Source organism: Colletotrichum aenigma, assembly GCF_013390185.1.
Source record: "Colletotrichum aenigma strain Cg56 chromosome Unknown KSG_Cg56_contig04, whole genome shotgun sequence".
NCBI classification, from domain to species: Eukaryota; Fungi; Ascomycota; class Sordariomycetes; order Glomerellales; family Glomerellaceae; genus Colletotrichum; species Colletotrichum aenigma.
The window spans coordinates 4,005,238-4,028,559 of record NW_023500910.1 but is presented as its reverse complement, the minus strand read 5'-3'; the positions used below and the strand labels follow the sequence as shown (position 1 = coordinate 4,028,559).

Here is a 23,322-nt window from a genome sequence, read left to right as displayed (position 1 = left end):
TCGCCGCGTTTGGTCGCAGTTATTCCGGGCGCTCATCAGGCCATCGTTTGCTGCCCCAGACGATCGCGACGGACCCCGGCAGTTCAAGCACGGGATGGGCAACCGAAAGCCCAAATGCGGAGGTTCGAATGGGGTGGCACATGTTCGGACGCCAGGCCGAGATTAGGAAGGACTCTGCAGGCGGTGCTGGCAGACCAAGAGGGGGATCACCGCATTCCTGGCTCGGCGGGAGCAAGCCAAGATGCCAGTAGGGCTTATTGCGCTGTGGGCTCTGCTCCATTTTCATGGAACCCTTGCGCTCTTGGCCTTCTCTCACGAGCTCTAGGCTTTCGAAGACTCTTTCCAAGAAGAGCCAATCCCAGCCTGTGAGGTGGGCAGGCAAGGAACGCGCAGTGCATTTGCCCTTGGAAATCTCTCGGCGTCTTGGTCTTCTTGGTCCGTCAGCCTGAGGCTTGAGCGGCTTGGACTCTTGGATTACATCAAGTCTCGGCGCCAATTGGTTCTGGTGGGTGGGCGGGGAGGCCAAGCATCTCTCATTTCATCCTCCCTTCGGTGCAAATGCTCGGGCACATATCTGCAATGGGAGAGAGCTGAGAGAATGCGGTCACAATTGGTACTGACATGTGTTGTACAGGAGACACGCGAACATGGCGCAACCCTCCGAAAACACTCGAGAAACTCATGCGACCCGCAAGATGTCGACGGAGCTTGCAACTCAAAAGCGGCACAGCCTTGGTCATGGTCTTGGCTTCATCTTGGCCGGATGAATGTGACAGTCATGAGGAGGAAATCTGGGATCTCTGGAGACTGAAACGGAGAGCGCACTCCGGCACCCGGACCCGACCCTGCCGGCAGACCAGAGCGGATGAACGTCAAGCAATGGGCCGTGCTGTCAATCGGCGATTACCCGTCCTACCGAGCAAGTTCGATGACTTGTCTTGCCTTGGCGTTTGTCTACCGACCGATAACCTCGACATTCAGCATCGCCAGCTGGGTCGCCAAGACCTCATTATCACTTAGTCGTCCTACCGCCTCGTATCTTTGGAGGTCCGGTTTTCCCACCTGAGACTTGCTCTACTGCCCGTCGTTACGCCAGCAAGTTGCTGCAGCTAACGTTCGACGATGGCCTCAGAGGTCAACTCGACGGTCGCATTGTTCCTGCGCATTCAACTGCTCTCGACCAAAAATACTGGTCTCTGGAACAGTTGATGATTCCGTAGGCCTGCGAATGTCGCACAGGGTCATGTTGGCCTTTCCAGTGGTCCAGTGACACGACGAAAGGACAGCTCCACTTGCAGAAAATAGCTGTAACCCCCAACCCCTTTCTCCCATCGCGGATTTTTGTTTGTTTCCAATTTCCGTTTCCAGCTATTTTTGTTTCTCATCGTCTCCATTCGAGCAGCTGCGATCAACTCTCCGAAATGACCCGGCGGCTCACACCCCATGAGACGCCAAGCATTTGGAGTTGCTTCGTTTTTCTATCGTCCAGCAGGCCTTCTTGCAGGTCTCCGCAACTGCATTGCTGAAATTCCCTCAACGAGGGAGATCATTTTGATCTGCGAGGAAGTCGAATCTGGGTTATTCGTGGGATCTGCATTCTTCAGGGCCGCCAGCTGGTCTCCCTGTGTGCCCTGCGTGCTTTCGCGTGAGGCCTCCTGATCAACGAGGGTCTTGCCCAAAGACTCAGCAGTGCGCCATTTGCGAGAGAAAGGGAGAAGAAGTGCAATAATGCCAGTAGTGGACTCTGGTTTGCTGTTGATACTGCCAGGGGGGCAAGGCTGGGCTCAGAGTCGACCGCCGTCTGGGGATGGCGTTCTTCTCATGGACAATTCAAGCTCCCGCCTGAGAGGCCGTCCACTTGGCAAGTCTTGAGGAGGATCATGTGTCCTAAAACTGGCACTTCGCGCTATCTCTTCTGTAGTGCAGGTCAGTCTTGACCGCAATTTCGAATAGGAGCACCTCGACCTTCCCACGTATAATTACATTGAGTCGCGTGCCTGGCTGGGCGAGGACTGTGACCTGCCAAACACCGGTGACCTTGTGTGGCCGTCTCCTTGTATGTGGAATCTGATTCTCTGCGTATACTCGGACTGAGTTTATCACCGGCGTCTCTTGTCTCTGACTGGCCTACGACCCCGTATTCTCGTCCGCAACCGAGGCGACATTCGTGCCGTCTCTAGAAGCGCTGCAACGCCGACGTGCTGCCCTCAAGGTCGAATTCAGGACGATGACCAAGGTCAACAGCGCATCGTGCCTGTGAAGTCGCATGCAGAATCCCACCGGAAACTGCTCTTCTCGGGGAGTTCCTGCAGCTATGCCGCGTCTCTTGATCCGGTGCCCTGTACGACCGAAGCTATCCTCTTTGTCACAATTCCCGATGTTGATGTGAGGGATACCGTCACTTACCGAGATGCTCGGCAGCTCTTTCTCGAAGCTCTTGGATCCCGCGTTCTCGTCTTTCAAGCGTCGCGTTCTTCGTCGCTGGGGATCTTTTGCCCCGCAGCCACCTCGAGACCCGCGCACCAGTTCCTATAGAAGCACAGCTGCAATCCATGAGTCTCCTTTACCTTTTGAACACCACGCGTCTTTGAATGCACGTTGAACGACGGCCGCGGTATGCGTAAGACCCCGACATCGCCTCAGCCTCCCGATCGATCGTTCTGTTTCATAGAAACCCGCGCCCACGATAAGCTGCCTGAGATGCAGGACGATGAGACCAGCCGGTGTTGGGGATGTCCTTCCTCCGAGCGATGATTGATAACGTCTGGCATCGAAACACTGTTGGCGATGGCGGTCGAGACCGAGCCCGGTACTCCTGACATATCCAATGCTCGACGGCCGAGGAACCCCGCGCGCAAGACTTGCCGGGCGGGCGAGATGCAATCCAGCAGGAGGACGTCGCGGTCCGAGCCACCTTGTATCTTTCGCATTACTCTGCGCTCGTGGAAGAAGCAGCAGAGGACTGAAATACGTGTCCAGCAAGACGAAGATCGTGCCGGTATCGCGCCGGTGCCGACGTCGTCAGCGCGCGAGGCTGCCTGGTCCAAGAGAACCTGTCGGCCCTATCTGCGTGATCCGTAAGTTGTAGACGGGTAGAGCGCTTTAGTCAGTCTTCTCATGCTTGGAGGAAAAATGATTGAGCCTACTCTGATGGCTCTGGTAACGCTGCTGTGGCCTCGACAGTTCTTCTTGACGTCTGTGCTGCTGGGTCTCGATTGCCGCATCAGCAGAAGATCGCCTCAGCCGTGGACTTGACTATGCCTCGTCGACTCGCTCCTTGCAAAACACCCGCGAAGATGGGTAGGAATCTTTCCAAACCTTCGTACACCGTTCCACAGTCTCGACTTCTTGTTATCGCCTTGATAATTGCCCGCCTGCCTATCTACTTTTCTCGCAATCAGCGTTGGAAACCCGACGCTCACAGCGCAGGCCTGACCAAGTAATGCGCCTGTAAACAAGACCTCCACGAATGGCCACTTTGTCAAGCAAGCCATACCAGAGTCGAAATCATATGACAGCCTACACACCCACACAATTTTCCTTTGCAACAATCACGCGAGTACATCATGATGTGCAGCCGGTATGGTCTAGAGCAGGCAATTACTTTCTTATACCAAATATCGTATCAAATCTGATCCTCCTCTATTATCTACATGGAACCCAAGGACACAACCCTCTCTCTAAAGCACATACCGGAAGCTAGGTTGCTCAAAGTCCGTCAAATCCAAGAACTCGGTCCCCGTCGCGACGGTCTCGGGCTGCTCGGCCGCCTTCTTGTCGCGCCGCTTGTTCTCCCAGATGTTGACGAGCCGGATCGCGACGATGGTGCACGCCGCGAGACCGTACATGATGGCCACCATCAGCTTGCCGTTCTTGTAGTTGGGCGCCTCGTTGGAGCGGAAGGTCTGCGGGCCGATCCAGTTGCCGGCGCCGTAAGCCAGGATCTGCAGGCCGTTGACGGTGGCCTTCTTGGTGTAGCCCAGCGTGTTGTTGGAGATCATGACCATGATCAGGCACCAACTCGCGCCAGCCGCGCCGATGGAGTAGTACCCCACGAGCAGACCGGCTTGGTTCGTGAGCGGGAGGGCGATCATGAGGATGCCGCCGACCATGGGGATCAGGATCGCGATGAAGGCGAAGAGGGTGCGGTCGAGGAGACGGTCGGAGAGGTAGGTGAAGAGGAGCTTGCAGGTGATGTCAACGATGCCGGTGGGCATGTTGAGCAGCAGGGACAGGCGCGAGTTGAAGCCGAAGGAATTGATGATGATGGAGCCGAAGGCGGTGATGCCGCCGTTGGGGATGTTCATGAGCAGCGAGAAGAGGACGTAGAGGTACGTGCGGGGGTCGCGGAAGGCCTCGAAGAACTGGTCCCACTTCCACTTGCGGCTGCCGATGCCCTGGAAGTTGCCGCGGATGCGCTCGATGGAGATTGCCTTCTCGCGGTGGGTGAGGAAGCGGGCGTTGGTCTGGTTGTCGGGCATGAACCACCAGCAGTAGGCGCCGGTGATGACGGTGGGGAGGCCGAGGACGAGGTAGAGGACCTTCCAGGTCGCGAGGACGGTGTTGTGGGCCCCTGAGAGGCCGTAGGCGACGGGGCCGAGGGTCAGGAGGGCGATGCCGTTGCAGGAGAGCCAGTAGCCCATGCGCTTGGCCTGTTCGTTCTGCTTGTACCAGGCCGAGGTGAGGATGACGAAGGCCGGGGTGACGGTTGCTTCGAGGGCGCCGAGGAAGAAGCGCACGGAGAGGAGGCCGGCGTAGTTGAAGGCGAAGATGTGACAGACGAGGACGAGGCCCCAGAGGGTGATGTTGGCAGAGGTGTACTTGCCGAGGGGCAGAGCTCGGAGGAGGTAAGTTGTTGGGAATCTTGAGTGAGTCAGCGACTTGCACGATGTGATGACATGATTATTGTTTACTTACTCCCAGAGAATGTAACCGGCGTAGAAGATGCTCGATGCCCAGCTGTACTGCTGGCTGTGGGGGTCCAGGCCGGTGTCCTCGCGGATGCCCATCAGCGAGGCATAGTTGAGGGACGTCTTGTCGGCGAACTGCAGCGCGTAGATCCAGCAGAGTAGAGGCATCAAGGCCCAGTCGATCTTTCTGAGGACAGCAGCCTCCTCTTCAGGGGTAAACTGGACCTGTTCGCCGTTGACAAAGGCGAGGGCAGGGTCGACTTCGCCGTGCTTGAGCTTCTCGATGCTGCCATCTTCCAAGTCGGTCTGAGTTCGGATGACGTCGCCTCCGTCTGGGCTGGTTGTCTTGTCCTTGTTGTTGGACGACATTGTGAAGGGTGTTGTGTGAAGGCTGAATGAGGATGCGGGATATTCCACCTTTCGTGAAAGTTTGACTCGATGTTTGATGCTTCCTAGACCCTGAAGAATGAAGACCCAAAAGATGGAAACAAATTCCTGAGAGAAACAGTCGGAAGACCAACGTTGTAAAAGCCCAGCTCAACTCCTTGAGACGGGACGTGGCAGCTCAAGTCCAGGTTGCAATTCGTCAGGGAGGCTCGGAGTTTATACGTGTCCCGTCACTCGGGAAACAGTCACGGTCAAGGCATACCTTTCATCTTGACGTGGACGGGCTGATCACAGTGCATCCGGCAAGGGCTCTCTCTCTCTCTACCTACCCAGGAAGTTGGAATCCATGACTAGATGTCAATGGTTGGCTATCGCGTTAGTCTGGGGCAATGATAGGAGATTTCTGTTTTAGTCTTGGTGCTATCTCCGGGTCCATAGTGTCAAATGCGCGTCGACGGAGCTCCGCCCCCGCATTCTGGGACGTCGCCTCGGCCAACTCTCCGCATTCTTGGGGAGGTGACTGGGATCCCCTATCCTTGTAGATTGCAGCAGAAGGGGAGCTGTGCATGTGTACATGACTAAAGATATCTTGTCGGTTGAATGGGGTGAAGAAGCTACCCGAATGCCGGATGCAATCATTGATAAGTCTCCGATAGACAGGCACCGAAGAAGACAGACAGAGTTGACATTGACTCTCGGACAAGGCATCCGAAGACAATGATGCCAAATTCTTTGAGATAACTTTAGCTTGTTTAGTTATCATGGTGGTCTCTCACTGTCTCACAATTGAGTCGATACTCCAATATCAAGAGAACCGATTGCTCGTGAAAAGACTCAGACAGCAATCTTCAAAAATACAAGATGACTCTTCGCTTTCTTAATTTGACTGTCTGCTATTCTCATTCCAGAAAGGCAAGCCAGCCTCAAGCCGAGCTGCACCGTATACAGAAGAGCTATCCAAAGAGTCCCCAGCAAACTCTCGCGCAGCCTCCATGCGGGTTAACGCCGTTTCAATCGTCGGGATCCGAGTTCCATTCTCCTTGGCAATCCTGATCGCGTGGCCTGCGTCTTTAGTTGCAAGGGTCACGGCAAACCCCGGGGGAGTACCCAATGGCGGCGCGTACGCCCCTGTAGTCATGCGCTTGGAGTAGCTCTCGATGACAGGGCCGTACATGTCGCTGATAAACTGCTCCATCTGGCGGGTTCCCAGTCCCGTCTTCTCCGCAAAGACTTGAGCTTCTGCAGTCAGCTCCTGAAAGCCAATGACAAAGATGTTGCTGTTGTTGGATTTGGGCGTTAGCGGCAATCTTTGTTGGAAGATAACAGAGATGTCACTCACCCTGATATTTTGAGAAGACTTGACTTGCGGACATCTTCGCCCATGTCGATAATGCTCCTTCCCATTACATCAATAACGTACGGACGAACCTTCTCCAAGGCTGCGGAGGGTCCAGCCATGGCAAAGATAAGCTTCCCAGCAGCCGCCATCGGGCTGGCGCCGAATACGGGCGAGGAGATGAAAAAGGCACCAGCCTTGGCAAGACGCTCAGAGCATCTCGCCACGGTATCCGGGTGAACGGTTGATGTGTCCACAAATATCTTGCCTTCCAGCAGAGCGCCGCTCCAGGTACTCAGAGCTTTTGAAATCAGGCTCTCCAGGACTTCATCGTTGGAGATCTTCGACGGGTTAGTTCAGGCAGCGGTCGTAGACAGTGCGTAGTACCATTGTGAAGATAATTGTGGACTTCAGGACAAGCGTTTCAAAGTCCCGTTCCGGCAAACCACCAACCTCTCGGAGGGCGTCGCCTCGGGACAGCGTCCGGTTGCTGTACCGAAGTGGCGGTAGACCATTGGCTGCAAGGTGGTTATGGAGGTTCAGCGCCATGCCGATACCCATGGACCCCAGGCCATACTAGATGATACGTTAGCATAGAGCAGTGATAAGAGCCAGGGCCTATGAAATTACCCATCCAAAGCTCTCTGTTTCCGGCATCTTGCTTGGCGGTGGTCGATATCCACGGGACTTGATTCTTATCGGATAACAAAACGAAGGCGATTCAGATATTTTGGTGGCTTAGACGAATGGAAAGTGTCTCGGCGGGTTCGGAATGTCACAGGTTGGTTGCAAGTGACCTCTCGATCGACTCTTTGTAGTGCAAGATATACAGCTCAAGATTGCGGAGGCGGCGGCGGCGGAGCTCCGCCGGGCCCATCTCAGCGCGTCCCAACCCCCCTGACCTTCACCCCAGCGCGCTTCACTCCGCGCCCCTTAACTCGTAAGCCATGCCGCCAGCCGAGATAATCTCCTCCAACACCGTCGTCATGAAGGATCCCATGGACCACACCGGCCTATCCTTCCAGAACTGCAATACCGTCTCCATGAAGCGTGCCTCACTGTCGTCCGAGGTCATTCCCAATGCGGTAGTCTCCCGAGCCGGCCTCGAGAGACGTCGGGTCTGCGATTCGAGTTCCTCCGGAGAACTGATTACCTCCAGGATAGAATTGAAGACTATTGTTGAGGCCTCAAAGCGGCTGCGAACCGTCGTTTGAGACCCTGCTTTTCGGCTCATCTCCCCGGTTGCCCAGCGCAGTAATCTCCAGATGGCTAGGAGAATTCTGTACGTGGCCACCGTAGCCCATGGCACCTCACGCAAGGGGTCTTGCTTATCAAGACTCGTGACGCTGGAGAGAACATCCATGAGGTCGTCAAGGAAGACCAGCATGCCATCGTCTCCGGAATTGTAGCGGAGAAGGTTTTGTAATGATCTCCGAGCGCCGACTTGAAGACCTAAAGTGAGATGTGTGGCAGTTGTCAGGCCGGCTACCACACTGTTCTCAACGATACCGCCAATCAACAGGTCGTCGGGCTTGCAGAGAGCGAGTTTCACGGACAGAGCTATCCGATCTGCAAACTTCAAGATGTGCCAGTTTGAACTGTTTGCCTGGGCGAGCTGCGCTGTGATTATCTCAGCTGCATATCGCAAAGCTGCGCTGACCTGTCTGTTTTGTGATTGTGTGAGAATATGGAAAGCATTCGGATCGGCCAGGGCGGGCGGCATTTGATAATAACACCTCGTAAACTCCCTAACGAGGCTCTCCAGACTAGTAAGGATGAAAATAGCTGCCATGGTGGAAGCCTTTAATGCCGCTAATAATTGAGGACTTGGGGTATCAGTCATTAGTGATTGGATGGCCAAATTCAATGATTTCGTCGTGGGGCATGGTATGCCAGACGCGTCGCCTGACCGAGTCAAGTAAAGGGTACGGGGTTCATCGCCGAGCCTTTGGGCCCAGCTCAATGAAGTGTCCGCTTCCCACAGAGCACCTGGGAGGGGCAGCTCCCAGTCAAGCTCGATTGGTGTGGTTAGGGGACGTATGTTGCAGGGGGAGAAGATATGGGAGTCTAGGAAAAGTATGGTGTACATGCAAAGCTTCATAGACTCGGACTCCACGTAGGACATCCAGTGGTCATGAAGCGTTTGCTCTTCGCCGTCATGGAATCTTGTAGTAGATGTGAAGACGCTTTGTCGTAGAAGACCCAAATCTCTGGCGGCCTGATAGTTTTTATTAGCCAAAAGAGATGACTGTGAATTAGTGAGAGAAACAGAGAGGTCACGTACATCCACGACCCAACGCAGCATCTTCTTTGCCTTATCAAAGTGGGTTGCATTGCCGGTGAAGGCACCGTAGATGATATGCAGAAGCCAGGCTTGCATGACCCACGTTCGTCGGATTTCTCTCCAGTCTGTCTCCACCTGCAACACATATCAATATTGGATCATGAATGTCGAGTGGTTGGCTTACTAGTCGCCAAAGTTCTTCTTGGCCATCTTGCCACATGGTTTGACTTTGCCGTAGCACAAAATCTGCATCTTCTTCAGAGGAATGCCTAGGCCTTGAATACAGAATACCAATGGCGACGAGAATCTGTTTTGACAATTTAGGCATGTCTCTCCTTACACTCTGGTGATGAAGCAGCGGAAATGACGGATGAAAGCATTCGAAATAAGCCGCGATGAAACTCTCTGAGTGATTGATCATAAATCTGTATCGTGATTCTCAGTCAGTCCAGATTTGCTGCTGAGAGAAATGATCATGGTGAGACTCACTCTGATGATAGTAGGTCCCGAGACACGGTCCCTCCGCCTGTTTCTGGCGAGCTACCATGATATGTCTCATCATTCATAGCAACAGTTGTGTCCACAGAAGCATTCGCTTCAGGCGAATCGTCCGCTTCTTGACCATTTGACGATAGTGCGGTCTCATCGATGACTGACTCCGTCTGCTCTGGTTCACCCTCTGTACCAGGTACCGTCAAGACGCGTCCGAGGGCGCCGCGACATCTCTCAGAGTGACGTTTACAGACATCTTTCCTAGTGAATCGTGCGCGGCATGTATAGCACTTGAATGGTCTGCGGCTGTCACTTCCGTGCCCTGCCGGTATTCAGTATCGTCATGCAAGAAAAGGGGGTTACGAGTGGGACTCACTTGAGCGCTTGTGCCGTTCGAGATTTTCCTACGCAAACTATCAGTATGACTCTTCATTAGAAAAACTACCAACTTACATTTCGGGTAAAAGTTTGGGAGCATTCTGTGCAGGTGAACGGCCTAGAGAGCTCCATTTTAGGTGTGGATTTGGCGACGTGATGCAGAAGTAGACATTGATGGGGATCAGAGAAAGCGAATCAAAGATGCATAAAGTCTGTGCGGCGTGAACGTTGAATCAATGGTTATGTTACTATACGAAGACTTACCCCGATTATTGCATAAACTGCATGTGCTTGCACATCTCTTGAAGCCAGCTGAGAGGAAGGACAATATATCTTACTTATCGAATGTACAGAATAAGGGAATCATGTTTTTATAACTCGAAGAATATGGCAATAGGATAGTATGCTGTATTGTCCGCCCCATCATCTCGCGATGGTGATAGTCTCAGCGCCCGAAACCGGTGGAGTTGTAAACTTGTAAGTACAAAGCGGCGGTCAACGAGGGATTCCGATGAGGCCTCGAAGAATTGAATTCAAACATCAAAGGTTTCGCCGAAATTTCACAGTTCCCACAAAGGGAGATGATTCTCAGAAGGCAACTCAGTTGTTGCCACTACTCAGCCGTGATATTGTCAGGGAGCTTGCCCTCAGGGAAAGCCCTGATCATCACACCCACGGCAGGGTCATCGAACGCCGTTGCCTGCCCCATGACCTTACCATTGAATGTGCAGAAATCCATGATCCTACCAGCACTTCGAGCAACCCCTGCACTATGTAGTTGTCAGCTTTCTGCATTTGCTGATCTAGCGTGTGATGCATGAAATTCTTACCAAGACGGAGCGTTTATAGACAGCTCATCAATTTTCCTCCATCCGAGGATGAAGTCTGGCCCCGACTGGCAATAGCTCGTGACCTGTTGTGTGTAGCAAGGCTTGTTCCCGATTCGGGCTAAATGCTCAATGCAAAATACGACGTTGGAAACCTATGTTTTGATTCAAGTCAGACCCGCTCTTCATTACTGATGGGCCGTGGAGTTTCTTACCACCGACAGCTGTCTCGGGTATGTGTTGCATTGGACGCCTTCGAGGCCAATACCGACAGTTGAGGCCTCGTCAGTTTTCAAGCCCTTCTCGCCAGGCTTGGTGCTCTTGACAACTTTGCGAACCTGAAGAAGACTTCTTCTAAAGACATTCATAGTGGGAGAATTTCTGCGTTGCAAGTCTGGCTGCTCGACGCCCTTTCCGCGACTCATTGGGGTCCGAACAGCGGCAGCGATAGCCTCGTCAGACGACAAGTGGGTTCCATTGGGATTCGTGCTGATGCCGTCGATCCATGACTCGAATGAAAACAGGTCTTGCGGGGGCGTTGATGGTGGGCTTGTTAGGAGAGCATTCGTTTTGCTTACATCTACCCTCGGGGCGGCGGTGACAATTGGGACGACTGCCAGAACGGCGAGGGCCAAAAGTAATGAGCAAAACATTGCAGACGGTCTGGAGGCCAGAGTAAATAGCGATAGGACTGGCTTGATAAACGAGAGTGATGATGATGTGTAGGACTTCCGATGATGTATGGCTGCACGTTCACGACTATTATATAAACACTTTCAGTGAAAAAAAGACTCAAAACCAACTTCAGCAGTATGCGCTTTTGCCTGTATTCAGCCCTTGCTTCTTCTCCCTTACCACAGTTGCTCTTTCACATCTCCATCCGAGTCCTTCGCAATTGGTTTGAGCGAAAGAAAAACTGTTCCATTGGCGACGGATGCAGCAGACTCGTCAAAGTTGGCGTTGCTGAAAACGCGCCATGCGTACAAAGACTTCTCAAATTGACTACCCATAAATGGCCCTGGATCGTGTGACCAATAGCTTTGGGCAAATGCTCCCTGATAGTGTCACACAACGCCTAGCCACGTGTAAGTTTAGCATTGTGTTCTAGTATTTGGCAGTGGAAAAGACGACGGATTTGTGACAAAGAAGTTCTATCCCAACGAGAGGTCATGAGCACAGAAAATTATTTTCCGTATCCATCTGACATATACTGGCTCCCATAAGACTAGAACGTGAGAAGCGTACTGAAAGTCTTGAAGTTTGGAAGGAGATGAGTAGTGACATAAAATTATGAAGTAAACATCGATGCCAAATTCCACCTTAGCATGTCCTAAAGAACACTAATTTCAGTGAAAAATAGCAGAAAGGCCGTTGCCTTCTTGAATCTTTCGATTTAATCAGCTCGCCGGTAGCCTGATAGCCTCTACTCCAAAGTCACATTAACGGTTCAATCACTCATCTTCCTGCGATCTCGTCTTCTGACATCTGTGCAATGCCAAACTGAAGGGACCGTCGTGTATCTTGCTATATATGAGACAATCAAAACCAAGAAGTGGTATATATCACCGTCCTGCAAAAGTGGCACGGGTGGCTCTAGTATCATCGCCAGCTGACCATCAGCAGAAAAGTTGAGTCTGTATCTTGATGTCACGAAATTTAGACCACTCTCCGAGGAACAGATACATTTACAGGATGTTACTTTCCTCGTTGTGTGGTCTCTTGACGGTCAGATCTTTTCGGAAGTACGTGCTTTCATAAATCATCCCATTGAAGATTCTTCATCTTCGGCATGATTCAGAGCTTCCCACATGACTTATGTTGAAATTGTCATATCCAAAGTACTTCTGCTGTCTCTGCCACTTTCGTGCTATTCCGATGTTATTACTGATTGATAGTTTTCGGGACCTGGAATTCTAGCGACTACAGACATCACCCACTTATATACGTGCCACTGGAGTAAACATTGAAACAATTGATGTAGGCATTTTCAATTTCCTGTCCAAGTTATCTCACTACTACTCAAGATGGGTCTGTAATTATGCTCTATCGGAATTCGAAGGTGGCTGCTCATTCCTCGCATCAAGGCCGTCGTGAAACTGTTCAGAAGAAGCGGCTCTGGTAAACACTCCACAATCACGTATATAAGGTAGAGTCACACATGTAATTATTGATCTCCGCGACGAATTATGGGTGGGCATCGTACATGACCAGCTCCTACAACTTACAACCGAATTCATCGTGATTCTTGTTCATCGCAGGACCGCCCGTGTCTTACCCCTTTCTATTGATCCCACCTTACTCGACGTGAAAAACGTCGAATATTCGTGAGGGGGCAAGTGCTGGATTTCGAAACCCTGGGCTGCAGCCTAGCTTTGCACTTGGGTAGGTGGTCTTCCGTCAGCGAAGTGCCGGGGCCACATTACCTGCCAGAACGAGGAATATGTTGACCGTGGTCAACGGTGTTTTTGTTCAAAATGAAGGTAGAGTAATGATGAATTGTTCTTGAATAGTTCTTGCGGTTAGTTTTAAACGTCGTGATGTTTCGACAGATTGAGCTAATCGCTTTGGTCCTGGATTCGCAGCCCACGCCTCGACTTCTAGAATTTATTGCTACAAGTAGCATAGGACGGTCAGAACACTGAAAAATGGTCGTCAACTGGGTCATGTTGTTATTTGATTCTGGGCCTTCTGGGTTGAGGTTGGGTGTCAGGTGAACCAACCGCCTGCTCAGCCGCTTCCCAACAAGGGTGCATCACCGGGTCTCGAATCATCAACTCACACCCTGTCAATTCTCTTCTCTTCTATCGCCCAGTCATGCGACGCTATTTCTCTGAATCATCACCCAAGTCGCCTTTCAACAAGACAGCGTCTGAAGAGACAACGTCTCCGATCCCAGAAGTTGGCCCTTCATTGTGGACCCAGGAAGAGATGCGTGATGTGATGGACAGGAGGCCAATCCACGACCAAATTTGTTGTTGTGCACCTCGAAACCGCGTTTCAGAGAGTGAAATAATCAGTCGAACAGCTTCGTTGCAGGGATCGTTCAAACCTCAATCCATCGACTCAGGGGGCGGACCATCCTCGTGATCACCCTTGATTAAGGCGATGGCGTCGCCTATAAAGACTGACGTGTTACATGCGTTATTAGAATAGCAGAAATGAATCCAAATAAATCTCTGGAGACTGTGCCTCTCTAAGTGTTGCCATGACAGCATCCGCATGTCGAACCACCATCACTGAGCACGTCCCGCTTCCTTCGGAGGCGGGCTCCATCGCCGACGACCTGTCTCGCTACCCCGCCCAATCACCCCTGTCCAACGTGGTCCTATAGATATTCTATTCCAAATACTAGGCCAAAAGGAGAGACTATAATTTCCGGCTTTAGTCATTGTTGTGTCAAACATGGGTTGGTTGTCGTGAACGACTTGGTCCTGGGCAGAGCTGGACCGGCGCGCTATCTTTCCCTATTCGATACAGATGCCTTGCGTGTTTCATTGCTTGCTGTCCTAAGAAGCAATTAAATGCCATTCCCCCCCCCTTTAAGAACAGATTTGAGTCGTTGGGAGAAAGGCCTCGTCGCGGTTTAAGAAGCGGGGCAACGTCATCTCAACGCTGAAGGAAGTACCAAGTACCGGTGCATCAACATACCAACTATTCCATCATCACAGAACGAGCCCAACCTACCTTTTGCAGCCGCAAAAACGCTGTATAAAGCTCTTCATAAGAGTTTCCTTTAGTCCAATTCAATATTACGCGAATAGCGACACTTCAACCTGGGCAGCCGCAACCTCTCAACTCGGCCAGCAACCTCAGCTGAAACATACAGCCCGTTTCAAAACAGACTTTCAACTCACCCACTCAATCATACGAGTTGATATGTATCCGAGAACTTAAGGGTTTAGGGATTTAGAGTCGCTCTCAACTCTGATTTCAATAAGACTCGCCACTCAGACAACTTGCATGTCTCCCCGGCGCTCAGGCGCCAAGGCCACGCGAGGACTCTGGTCCGATTCGTGTGTTTGCGTCTTTGATATGATACGGAACGAAGACTGCTTGCATCTTGTGTCCGAAACCACCTTGCTTTAATACTCGTATCTAACGAAAGGACCAGCCAAACTCACAGGGGCCGGTCCTCGTCGATGAACCGCGATTAACACCTAGCCCAGCCCATCCAGCACAACGTCACGGAGAATGTAGAAAAAGCACATCTAGGACCCGAATTAAGTACTTAAGGTCGTTCGATTCAAGACCAGAAAACAGGGGGTGAAGAGGTGGCCGTGGATGCCGATGGGGGAATCTCTGGGTGCGATTTTCCTCGTTGTCGCTTCTTTTCCGCTTCCTTTCCCACCCTTCTTCTCCCCCGTTTGCTTTCACAATATTCCGAGTGTCGTCGCGACTTCCGCCCTCTTTCACAGGCTTGTTTTTGCAGCAACAGTGACCGTGTCCAATATCCCATCACACAAAGTTGGGTCGGCCCCACAGTAGTCTGCGCCGCCGACCTCAATTGCTCCAAACGTCACGACGGGCGTCTGCGACCACATAGTACTTCAAACAAACATGGAACCTAAGGCTTGATGTCATATTCGCCAACAGAGAAATCGCGATGAAGGAGGCAGGCACATCGACGTCGGTGGAAGGAACAAGGTGTCATGTGCCATGGCGAAGCCTGTTACCAGGGTCTCTGCCTTGCACAAGGACAGAAAAGAGTTGTTCCAAGCAGACGACGTCAAGAGTAATGTGTGCAGGCAATTAGGGTGCCAAGAAAATGGTCGCAATGACATCAGAAAACACGGGAAAAATTGCAAGGGTTCAGTTTGTCATTGCAAGCCCGCAGCAACCAAGCTATTTTCCATGCACGCCCATGGGCCAGCAAAACCATGGCGAAAGAAGTGAGAAGCGCGCATCTTCTACAGCATGTTGGCAGTTGGGGAATAGAGGGGAAAAGTTGAGAGTCAACTTCGCAAGTTGTCGGAACCCGCCGTGCGGCCATGCTAGCCCAACAGGTCAAGTTGGCCCGAGTGGTCGGTGGCTAGCCACTTCGTCATAATGCAGACGCACTCTGCAAGCAATCACCGGTATTGTGTCTGCAGACATCGTTGGCTTCTTTCACGCGCCAACGCGCCAACGGTGTGGATTTGCCAGCGAGTCCAGCGACAAACATGCAGCTTCATGACAAGCCCTCTCAGAACTGGGCGGCACAATTGCGGGGCAGGATGCTTTGAAATTCGTAAAGGACCGAACTTACACGTTGACCAATTCGTCCCCTAAACTTGGAGCAAATTATGCGGTATCACCGACCATTGATTACACCAAGGCGTTCACGGCTACTTGGTCCATTAACCAGAGTATATACGTTGGAGTGTAATGAAGGAGCACACTGGTCTCGGAAATCAAGATCGGGCTTGATGGTCGACGGTCTAAAACGGGGTTTGTGCATACGGTCTGGTGAGAGAGAATTTCGCGACATAGAGGGCAGTTAGAAAGAGCAGTCTCTGACAGTCGAGAGGCTGCCAAGGAGATGTGAAAGAGGCAAAGGATATTTCGCGATTCGATGCCGTGTATGCTTCCCTCCATACCCGTTCCCGCTCGTGTACAAAACCAAATGATGCGACCACAAGACAGGTGTCGTCTGGGTCTTATTTGTTGCCTACTCCGCCCAGAACCGAATTGTCTACCCGATATATTCTATTCGCAAGTCGCTCGATTTTCGCAAAATTCCACCCGTCATAATTGATGGTGCGTCGTGCAAGTCCGAAATGTATCGAGGCAGGCGATGCCTCTCAAGACGTCGCCGCAGCTTCCGTTCGGCAACGAGAGCACATGCACAAACCGCCAAGAGCTCCCTTTGCCCACGCGCGTCGTTCCTCAACAGGCATTCTGATGTCGGTGTAGTGATTCAGAACCTCGTCCCCGGCCTTGAGCCCCGGCTCGTCTCCCATGATCTTTTCTTCTCTTGCCCTCAGTATGATGCGCCCTGCCCAGTCCCATGTTACGTTCGGGTTGCAGTCGTGGTTGGCTATGCACCAGAAAGGATGCACTGCAGCAACCTCTGGCCGGCCGGTGCGGGGGTTCTTGTGACTCGACGCCGTGCCGCGGAATTTGCTGTAGAGGGTATTGAAAACCCAAAGATCGTATTCAGGCATCCCCGCAAAGATATCCACGTCCATATTTTCGAGCATGTGCAGAGGTTGCTTGACATTGTACTCGAACGAGAATCGAAGCGTCCAAGTCGGCGGCGGGATCGGTCTCGGCGATATATCGATGTTCTGGGAGTCCGAACGCACAAAGTCACCCCATATATACTTGACTTGTGGGAGATCAAGGGGGTGGACACCTTGGTGTTCCGCAAGAGCCAAGACGCGGGCTAGAAGCAGAAAGTACAAAGCCTCGTCAGCCTCTGACGCATCGGGGTCCTTGTTGATATTATCCACGTCCTTCTCGCAGACTGCTGGATGGTAAAGTTCCTGGGCCTTGTCGTGGCAGTACTGAGAGCAGAACACTGTATCGTAGCATTCTTCGCATTTGATGGCGGGCGATTCGGCATCCAGTGGAGGCAGTTCAGCACCGCAGGCATCGCAGACCGGGTCCTTGTGGCGGTTATTTGCCGTCAAGAGAGAGTATTCTTCAAGGACTGGCTCTCCAGGCGCAATGTCTTCCTTGGCGAAGAGCCCGAGTTGTTCGCACGTTATTGTGCCTTGGCTGTTGTCGTCTTCCTCGAATAGAACAGGGAGATTGGAAACTCTGACCTCGCATTTGGGCGAGAATTCGGAGAGCTGGTTGTTGAGATACTGGAGGGTCTGAGGACCGTAACGATCAGGCTCGTGGTCGTTCCAGGGATAGACCTCTCGCCGAACCATGCCCCATTCCGGGAGCATGTTGGAGTTGATATCATCTTTTCGGAGCCTTTGGCGAGCAATCTTGACGACTTGCTCCATACTGGTGAGCAGCTCTTCATTATCAGGGGCCAGTTGCAGGCCCTTCTCGGCGAAGTCGTAGGCCGGCTTCAGACACGAGCACAACAATGAGCTGAGTGACAGTATCTGATAGCATCGGATAGAAGCCAGCTTGGCGACATGAGCAACCAGGCCGGCTTGGTCCTTAGCCTCTCCATCGATAAAATCGCTTCGGAGCTCTGACAAGCGGCCGTGGTCAAGAACTAACGGTAGTGGGTCGAGAGGGCGGGACTGCAACGCTTCCACGGCTTGCTCGTGGTATTCGAAACCCTCGGTGAGAACTTCGTCGGTCAAAAGCAGAGCTCGGTAGGCATCCCCAACAGCGAGGTCAGGGTAGCCCAGATCAGAGTGGACCTTGGCCCGCTCAAGGTAGAGGATCAAGTCGTAGGGAAGCTCTTTAAGGGCATTGGTGAGGTGTTCGCGACGCTCACGCAACGTTTCCAGTTCTAGGAAGCGACGACAGGAGTCGTCTTCCATGGGCGACTCGTTGCCGCCAATGCTGGATGTAGACATTGTGAAAAGTAGAGAGCGTGTACAATGCCTGTCGGTTAAGCCAAGCACGGTTCGGGTCTAGCAGTAAGCAGCCTAGGCCACAAAGGTGCAGGAGCGACTCCCTGATAAAATGAAGAGGAAGGAAAATTCGGGCGAGATCGAGATTGCAATCGAAGAAATCGAAATAGCAAGCGACACTGACGTCAGTGAGGAGAACAGCGATCCTGGTCTTGCTGGACTCAAGGTCCAAGTCAGGCGGAAGCGCTGTGGTACCTGACTGGAACACCGTCTCGGCGGACGGGACGGTGAGAATTCGAACCCTAGAAAATGAAAACCGGCACACGGCCGATGGTGTCTCAAGGATTTGGATTTTTGGTTTTTTCGGCCAACGAACGGGGCGAGCCCACACTGGTCAGACCACTTCAAGGCAACCCTGCCGGACCGGGTCCGTTGGTGATTTTGAAAATAAAAGTGTGGTAAGATTGAACACGGAGGAATTGTCAAAGTAGAGGGAAGAGGAAGAAAAACGCTAGGGAAAAAGGAAAGGCCTCGTCTAGAACGGTGCGATGTCCGTATCCGCCAGATGGACAGACAGGGTATGAAGTAGGTAAATTGAAGGAGCGTTGGTGGTTGGCGCGGTGTTGCGCCCTGGACTGAATTGGAGAGGGGGTTGCCTAGGGCCAGGCGTAAGGTCTTTTTTTAGTCGGACCTATTCCTTCGTTTTGACAGGCTTGGCAAGGAGATTAACTGATTGAAAATCGTGCTAGACGCACATTGAACCCTGTTCCGTTGGATGTGAGTAGCAGCTGCCGTAGAACGACGCCGTTTTGTGAGGGGTTAAAGGGGACTGACTGTCGCGAGACGTCGACCTTTGGGAAGAAATTTGCAACTCATCAATTGGATAGTGGCGCGGATTGGAGTCCGCTCCGGTGCGCGGTGACAAGTGGGGTGTCTGGACCCTTGAAAAATGGAACTTCAGGGTCCAAGGCGTGGAGGGGTAACTGTCCAGGACCAGGACCGGGACCAGGACCACCACGACGTGCCAGCCGGTCGATGGTCGATGGATGGAGGGATGGATCATGGCTGTCTGGATGGATGGTAGGGCAGGCCATGCAGCGTTCCAAGACGTTCCTGAGGCCCTGAGTACTTTGTACATCCTGTCCCCTCTCCTTTGTCTTTGTGTATGTTGAACAGTTTCTGCGCCCGATGCCCAAAACAAGACAGTTGGCGCAACCTTGGAATTAGGGGGATGTCACCGTCCCGACGCTCTTGGTTTGGGACGATGCGCAACGTGAGGACGGCCCAGAGCCGGCGAGAGACACAGAGACCTGGAGACTTCCCCAAGTACCACGTACCGCATAGTGCTGCGTACCCTCCTCCAACGTCTCCCCCAAGCTCACGTACCATGCGTCTCCCCGTGCATGCTCCTCCATGCTTCTTCCTCCATGGGCCCCCTCCCGGCGCAAATTGGGTTGGAAGCTCTCCAAGGAACATGATGATCCGTGACGTCATGAGTTCACTCAGAACCCTTCGTCCCGTCATGTCCGTTTTGCGATGGGTCCTGTTTTATGGGCTCGTTTGGTTTTCGCATGAACCCTTCGTCGTGTATCGTGTGCCATTTCACATGCCACTCCCGTCACGGGTTGAGACAAGCTTCCAGCAGCGACGGATTAGACGCGTTTGATGGGGCAATTGACGCCCTGTTACCTGGAAACGGTTTCCTGGGGACGTATTGCCGCCGTCTGCCGCTCCCCGTCGTTTCTGCTAAATGAATGTTTCTCCTGATCAGTGCCTGATCACCGTCTGCTGCATGGCCATGTTGGGGGTTGGCTCCACGGAATATGAAGAATGAGGCTTACGTACAAGGGCCCTGGCCAGCCCCAGCCGCTGCTGAAGCATCCAGTTGCCAACACTAAACTTCAGGGTCCAAAGCTCGGAGCTCATGGTTGGCGGTTTTGGCAAAAGCTTCCCCTGTCCCGTTTGTCACCCAACCCAACTTTGACGGTGACATTGGCCGGGAACATTGCAAAACATGGAAGGCACTGCGGCTTAATTTGCCTCGCCTCGTTTTGCAACATCCTGGACTCTCGCGCCTTGTCTCGTAGTGTGGGTTGGACGTTGGATTTGCAGCACACCGCCCTGGGTGATGTTCATGTTCTGCAATGTCCTGCAATGTCCTGCACTGCCGACGCCTCTGACACATCCATCGTCGATGCAGCATCTGCTCTTTTGGTCTTTTTAGGACGACAACGCGCAATCATCGTGATGTCTGTTGCTATGCGGACCGTTTGTGGACGATGGTATGTCCGTTTCAAAGTTGTTCGTCTCAGCTCAGCGCGCGCGGCGGCGACCCGCCAGCACCCCTCCCTCTCCCCCTCTAACTCAAGGCAATGACGCCAGTGTCTCCGCAGCGCCAGGCCAGGGCTTGGTGAACCCCCGCCCGCCCGGCGGTTCGTGATGGTTCCCCTGATCATTGAATCGAGGAATCCCGAGTCAGTCCGGCGAGAGCTACGTCATTGTCGTGATGCCTCGATGTAGGGCGCAACACTAAAATACTCCGATGGGATATTCCGACCAACCTCAGCTTGCGATACCAAACTCCAGCTCCGAGTCAATCGAGCCTCTTGCACTGCTTCATCGAGTCATGTCTGTAGGTATCCATCAAACTCGCCGGAAAACATGACGCATTGCTCCCCTATTTTTGATGCTCTCCGGAAGTCTGAATCTCAAACCCCGGAGATTGGAGATGAAGCTGACGGACGGTACCATTGCGTTGCGGGTGCGGGAAAGGCTGAACGGGAGAAATGACGAGGCGCTGGGGGTGGCAGCTTCGTGTTGGAATGTTATGCATGGGTTGGGAGGTGGTGCTGTGGTGGTGGTGACTGGAGGGGCGCATGGTGGATACACGAGAGAGTATTTCGTCAATTTGACATAATACTTGTTTTGTCGGCTGCGTATAAGGCACTGAACCCTTGGCCGCGCCCCCATGGATGGCTTTGTGTAACGCTGTGATCAGATCGCATCTCGGTCGCGAGGGCGGAATCTCTTCGATCTATATTCATCGACGGTTGTGAAGGGTAAACGGACATAGAGACCCAAAATCACGCGACTTGGCACTCCGGATTGACGTCGTTGCAGGTCGCTTGTCGCCTCTGCGGATTCGACAGCCTGTAACGGTTACCGGGCCTGTGAATAGCATCAACGTCTCGGTGTTGGTCCGTTTCGCGGCTCCAGACGCGCCGGCTCTCATGCCATCCCGTCGGTTGGTTCTAGACTCTTTACCCCAGAGATGGTCGTACACGAACAGACGGACGGGCCACAACAACGTGGGAAATCGCTTGGGTGGTTCTGAGGTGCATCGCAGCGTCGATCCAGCGGAAGCACTGCATTCCTTAGGAGGTAATTGATGATCGAGCACGCAACAGTGGCGGAGGGCTTGAAATGCCCTATGGCTTTGGACGGGCGGCGGTAGCTCCGGTAGGCTTGTTAATTGGCCAACAAAAGACGGACATGGCTCCTAGATCATCTGAGCCGTCGTCCGGCCGCTTGCAGTCGGTCAGACAGTGGTGAGGCCTGACATTGGACGTAAGGGAGGTTCATGTGCAAGTAACAATTATCGTACCAGCAAGGCAGGCAACAATTGCATACCTTATGGGCCGACGCCTGCCTTCGTCCTTGACCGCAACTCACCCCATTCCTTCTGAGAATGCTCGAGGCACAGGCAGCTCTTGGAAGGTGCGAAGAATGAAGCCGGGAAAGCATGCGGGGCATTCGCTCCTACCTACCTTAGGCAGTGCAGATGGCGCACCGATGAATCAGGAAACAAGCCATCCCGCATGCCAGCCGGTCCGTGGCGTGACTAAGGCAGCTAAGCATTCAATAGGAAAGGCAGGTACAGACATTCTACCTCACACTAGGTAGGCCGTCCGGATACTTTTCCTAATTCATGTCCGGTCAACGCGTTTCCGGGCCCGGTGTTTGCGAGTGCTATCTTTCGGCAGTCGTTACCCTTTGTTGGTGGTTGAGGCAAGAGGGGCACCCGAGCGATGACAATTTCACTGCTTCCTTCCTCGACAGGACCCAGCTCTTTCTTGCCTCGTCTCCGCAGCCACGCTTGCTCTTGCCTTTTCAACAGAGGCACTTGTGGCTTTACCGGGTCTTTAGTAATGGTAAGCCTGGCGGTCCTGAAAGGCCCGGACCTTCGCCGAGAGCACCTCATGAAGCGGAACATCCAAGGCAACTCTCTTGATCCTTTGTCGCCCTGCAATCTGATCCTCGCGCTTCGGAATTCCCACGCGTGCGGTACCCAGGCGACGCCGCCGGATCTGCCTCTAGACTCTAAACGGGGCCGCTGTCACTGCTTGCTCTAGCGGCGCTGCTTCCCGGCGGCCGGCTGTCCTAGCCCAAGGGCCCAAGTCCCGTCCATCATCGAGCGCCTCCATCCCAGCAACACCAGTCATCCCACTGCAATCGTCCCACCCCATTCGCCCACCACCAACCGTCCCAAGGCCTCTGCATCCGCCAGCCACCCGGCGTCCCGACCTCATCTTGACGGACGGGCTCTAGCTCCGGCCCAGCAGCTCTTTGGGACTGGTTGCGCGGTTGCCGGCGGATCTAACGTGCTACCAAGCCTGGCGAAAGATCATCCGGTCCCTGAGTCGCCAGTACCTAGCCGTCTGCGAATTACAGAGGCACGTTGTCTACCGTACATAGGGGATCTGACTCTTATCAGCACCTCACTTCACAAAGAGATGGATGGGGCGAATAGATACATGAGGTGAGCTGTCATGATGACTGACGGCAACTCGTCCCTTCACCCGGGGAGCCCTGGATGACTTGCTTGAAATACCTGCCTCCAGCTTGTAGCAAGATAGTCTCTTCGATCTCGCACATAATACCGCATTATCATCGCCCGCTGAGTCCACCTCGTTGTCCACTGCATATCGTAACCGGCGGTCCACCATTGGCAACCTGGAATATCGCAACCCCACCATCTCGCATCACTGGCCGTCAATTGCAGCGTCACTTTCTTGTCTCCCGCCGTTATCGATGGTGAAACCGTACAAATTTACCTGCAGCCCGCACAATTCCGCCCGCGCCCCGGTATTGCTGCTGCACATCCAACCACCACTAAACGGCTCACACTGACCACCGACAAACAAAACGGCTGGATTTGAGCGACAAAACACGCCGAGATCCAACCAAAGCACCAACAGTCAAGCCACAGCCTGAGCTGCCCTGCCGCGCCTGCACCCACGTCTGT

The 23,322-nt window shown here is 53.0% G+C and overlaps 5 protein-coding genes across 5 annotated transcripts; all 5 read right to left on the bottom strand.

Annotated features, from left to right (window-relative positions):
• Positions 1-3,680: 3,680 nt before the first annotated feature.
• CGCA056_v006917 (putative transporter) lies at positions 3,681-5,279 on the bottom strand (the record flags this gene model as incomplete). The annotated part of the gene is made up of 2 exons (XM_037322166.1): positions 3,681-4,863; positions 4,918-5,279. The coding sequence occupies 2 exons, from the start codon at positions 5,277-5,279 to the stop codon at positions 3,681-3,683; spliced, it is 1,545 nt and encodes a 514-aa protein (XP_037178915.1).
• An 895-nt stretch (positions 5,280-6,174) lies between these two features.
• On the bottom strand, positions 6,175-7,290 carry yfjR-1 (putative oxidoreductase YfjR; the record flags this gene model as incomplete). Its single annotated transcript, XM_037322165.1, has 4 exons — positions 6,175-6,574; positions 6,637-6,974; positions 7,021-7,209; positions 7,264-7,290. The coding sequence occupies 4 exons, from the start codon at positions 7,288-7,290 to the stop codon at positions 6,175-6,177; spliced, it is 954 nt and encodes a 317-aa protein (XP_037178916.1).
• A 262-nt stretch (positions 7,291-7,552) lies between these two features.
• Positions 7,553-9,919, bottom strand: CGCA056_v006915 (Zinc finger protein; the record flags this gene model as incomplete). Its single annotated transcript, XM_037322164.1, has 7 exons — positions 7,553-8,253; positions 8,563-8,851; positions 8,918-9,052; positions 9,102-9,342; positions 9,407-9,731; positions 9,786-9,813; positions 9,863-9,919. The coding sequence occupies 7 exons, from the start codon at positions 9,917-9,919 to the stop codon at positions 7,553-7,555; spliced, it is 1,776 nt and encodes a 591-aa protein (XP_037178917.1).
• A 481-nt stretch (positions 9,920-10,400) lies between these two features.
• Positions 10,401-10,982, bottom strand: CGCA056_v006914 (uncharacterized protein; the record flags this gene model as incomplete). The annotated part of the gene is made up of 3 exons (XM_037322163.1): positions 10,401-10,557; positions 10,618-10,769; positions 10,830-10,982. The coding sequence occupies 3 exons, from the start codon at positions 10,980-10,982 to the stop codon at positions 10,401-10,403; spliced, it is 462 nt and encodes a 153-aa protein (XP_037178918.1).
• Positions 10,983-16,394: 5,412 nt separating this feature from the next.
• On the bottom strand, positions 16,395-18,080 carry CGCA056_v006913 (uncharacterized protein; the record flags this gene model as incomplete). Its single annotated transcript, XM_037322162.1, has 1 exon — positions 16,395-18,080. The coding sequence occupies one exon, from the start codon at positions 18,078-18,080 to the stop codon at positions 16,395-16,397; it is 1,686 nt and encodes a 561-aa protein (XP_037178912.1).
• Between the last annotated feature and the right edge of the window lie 5,242 nt (positions 18,081-23,322).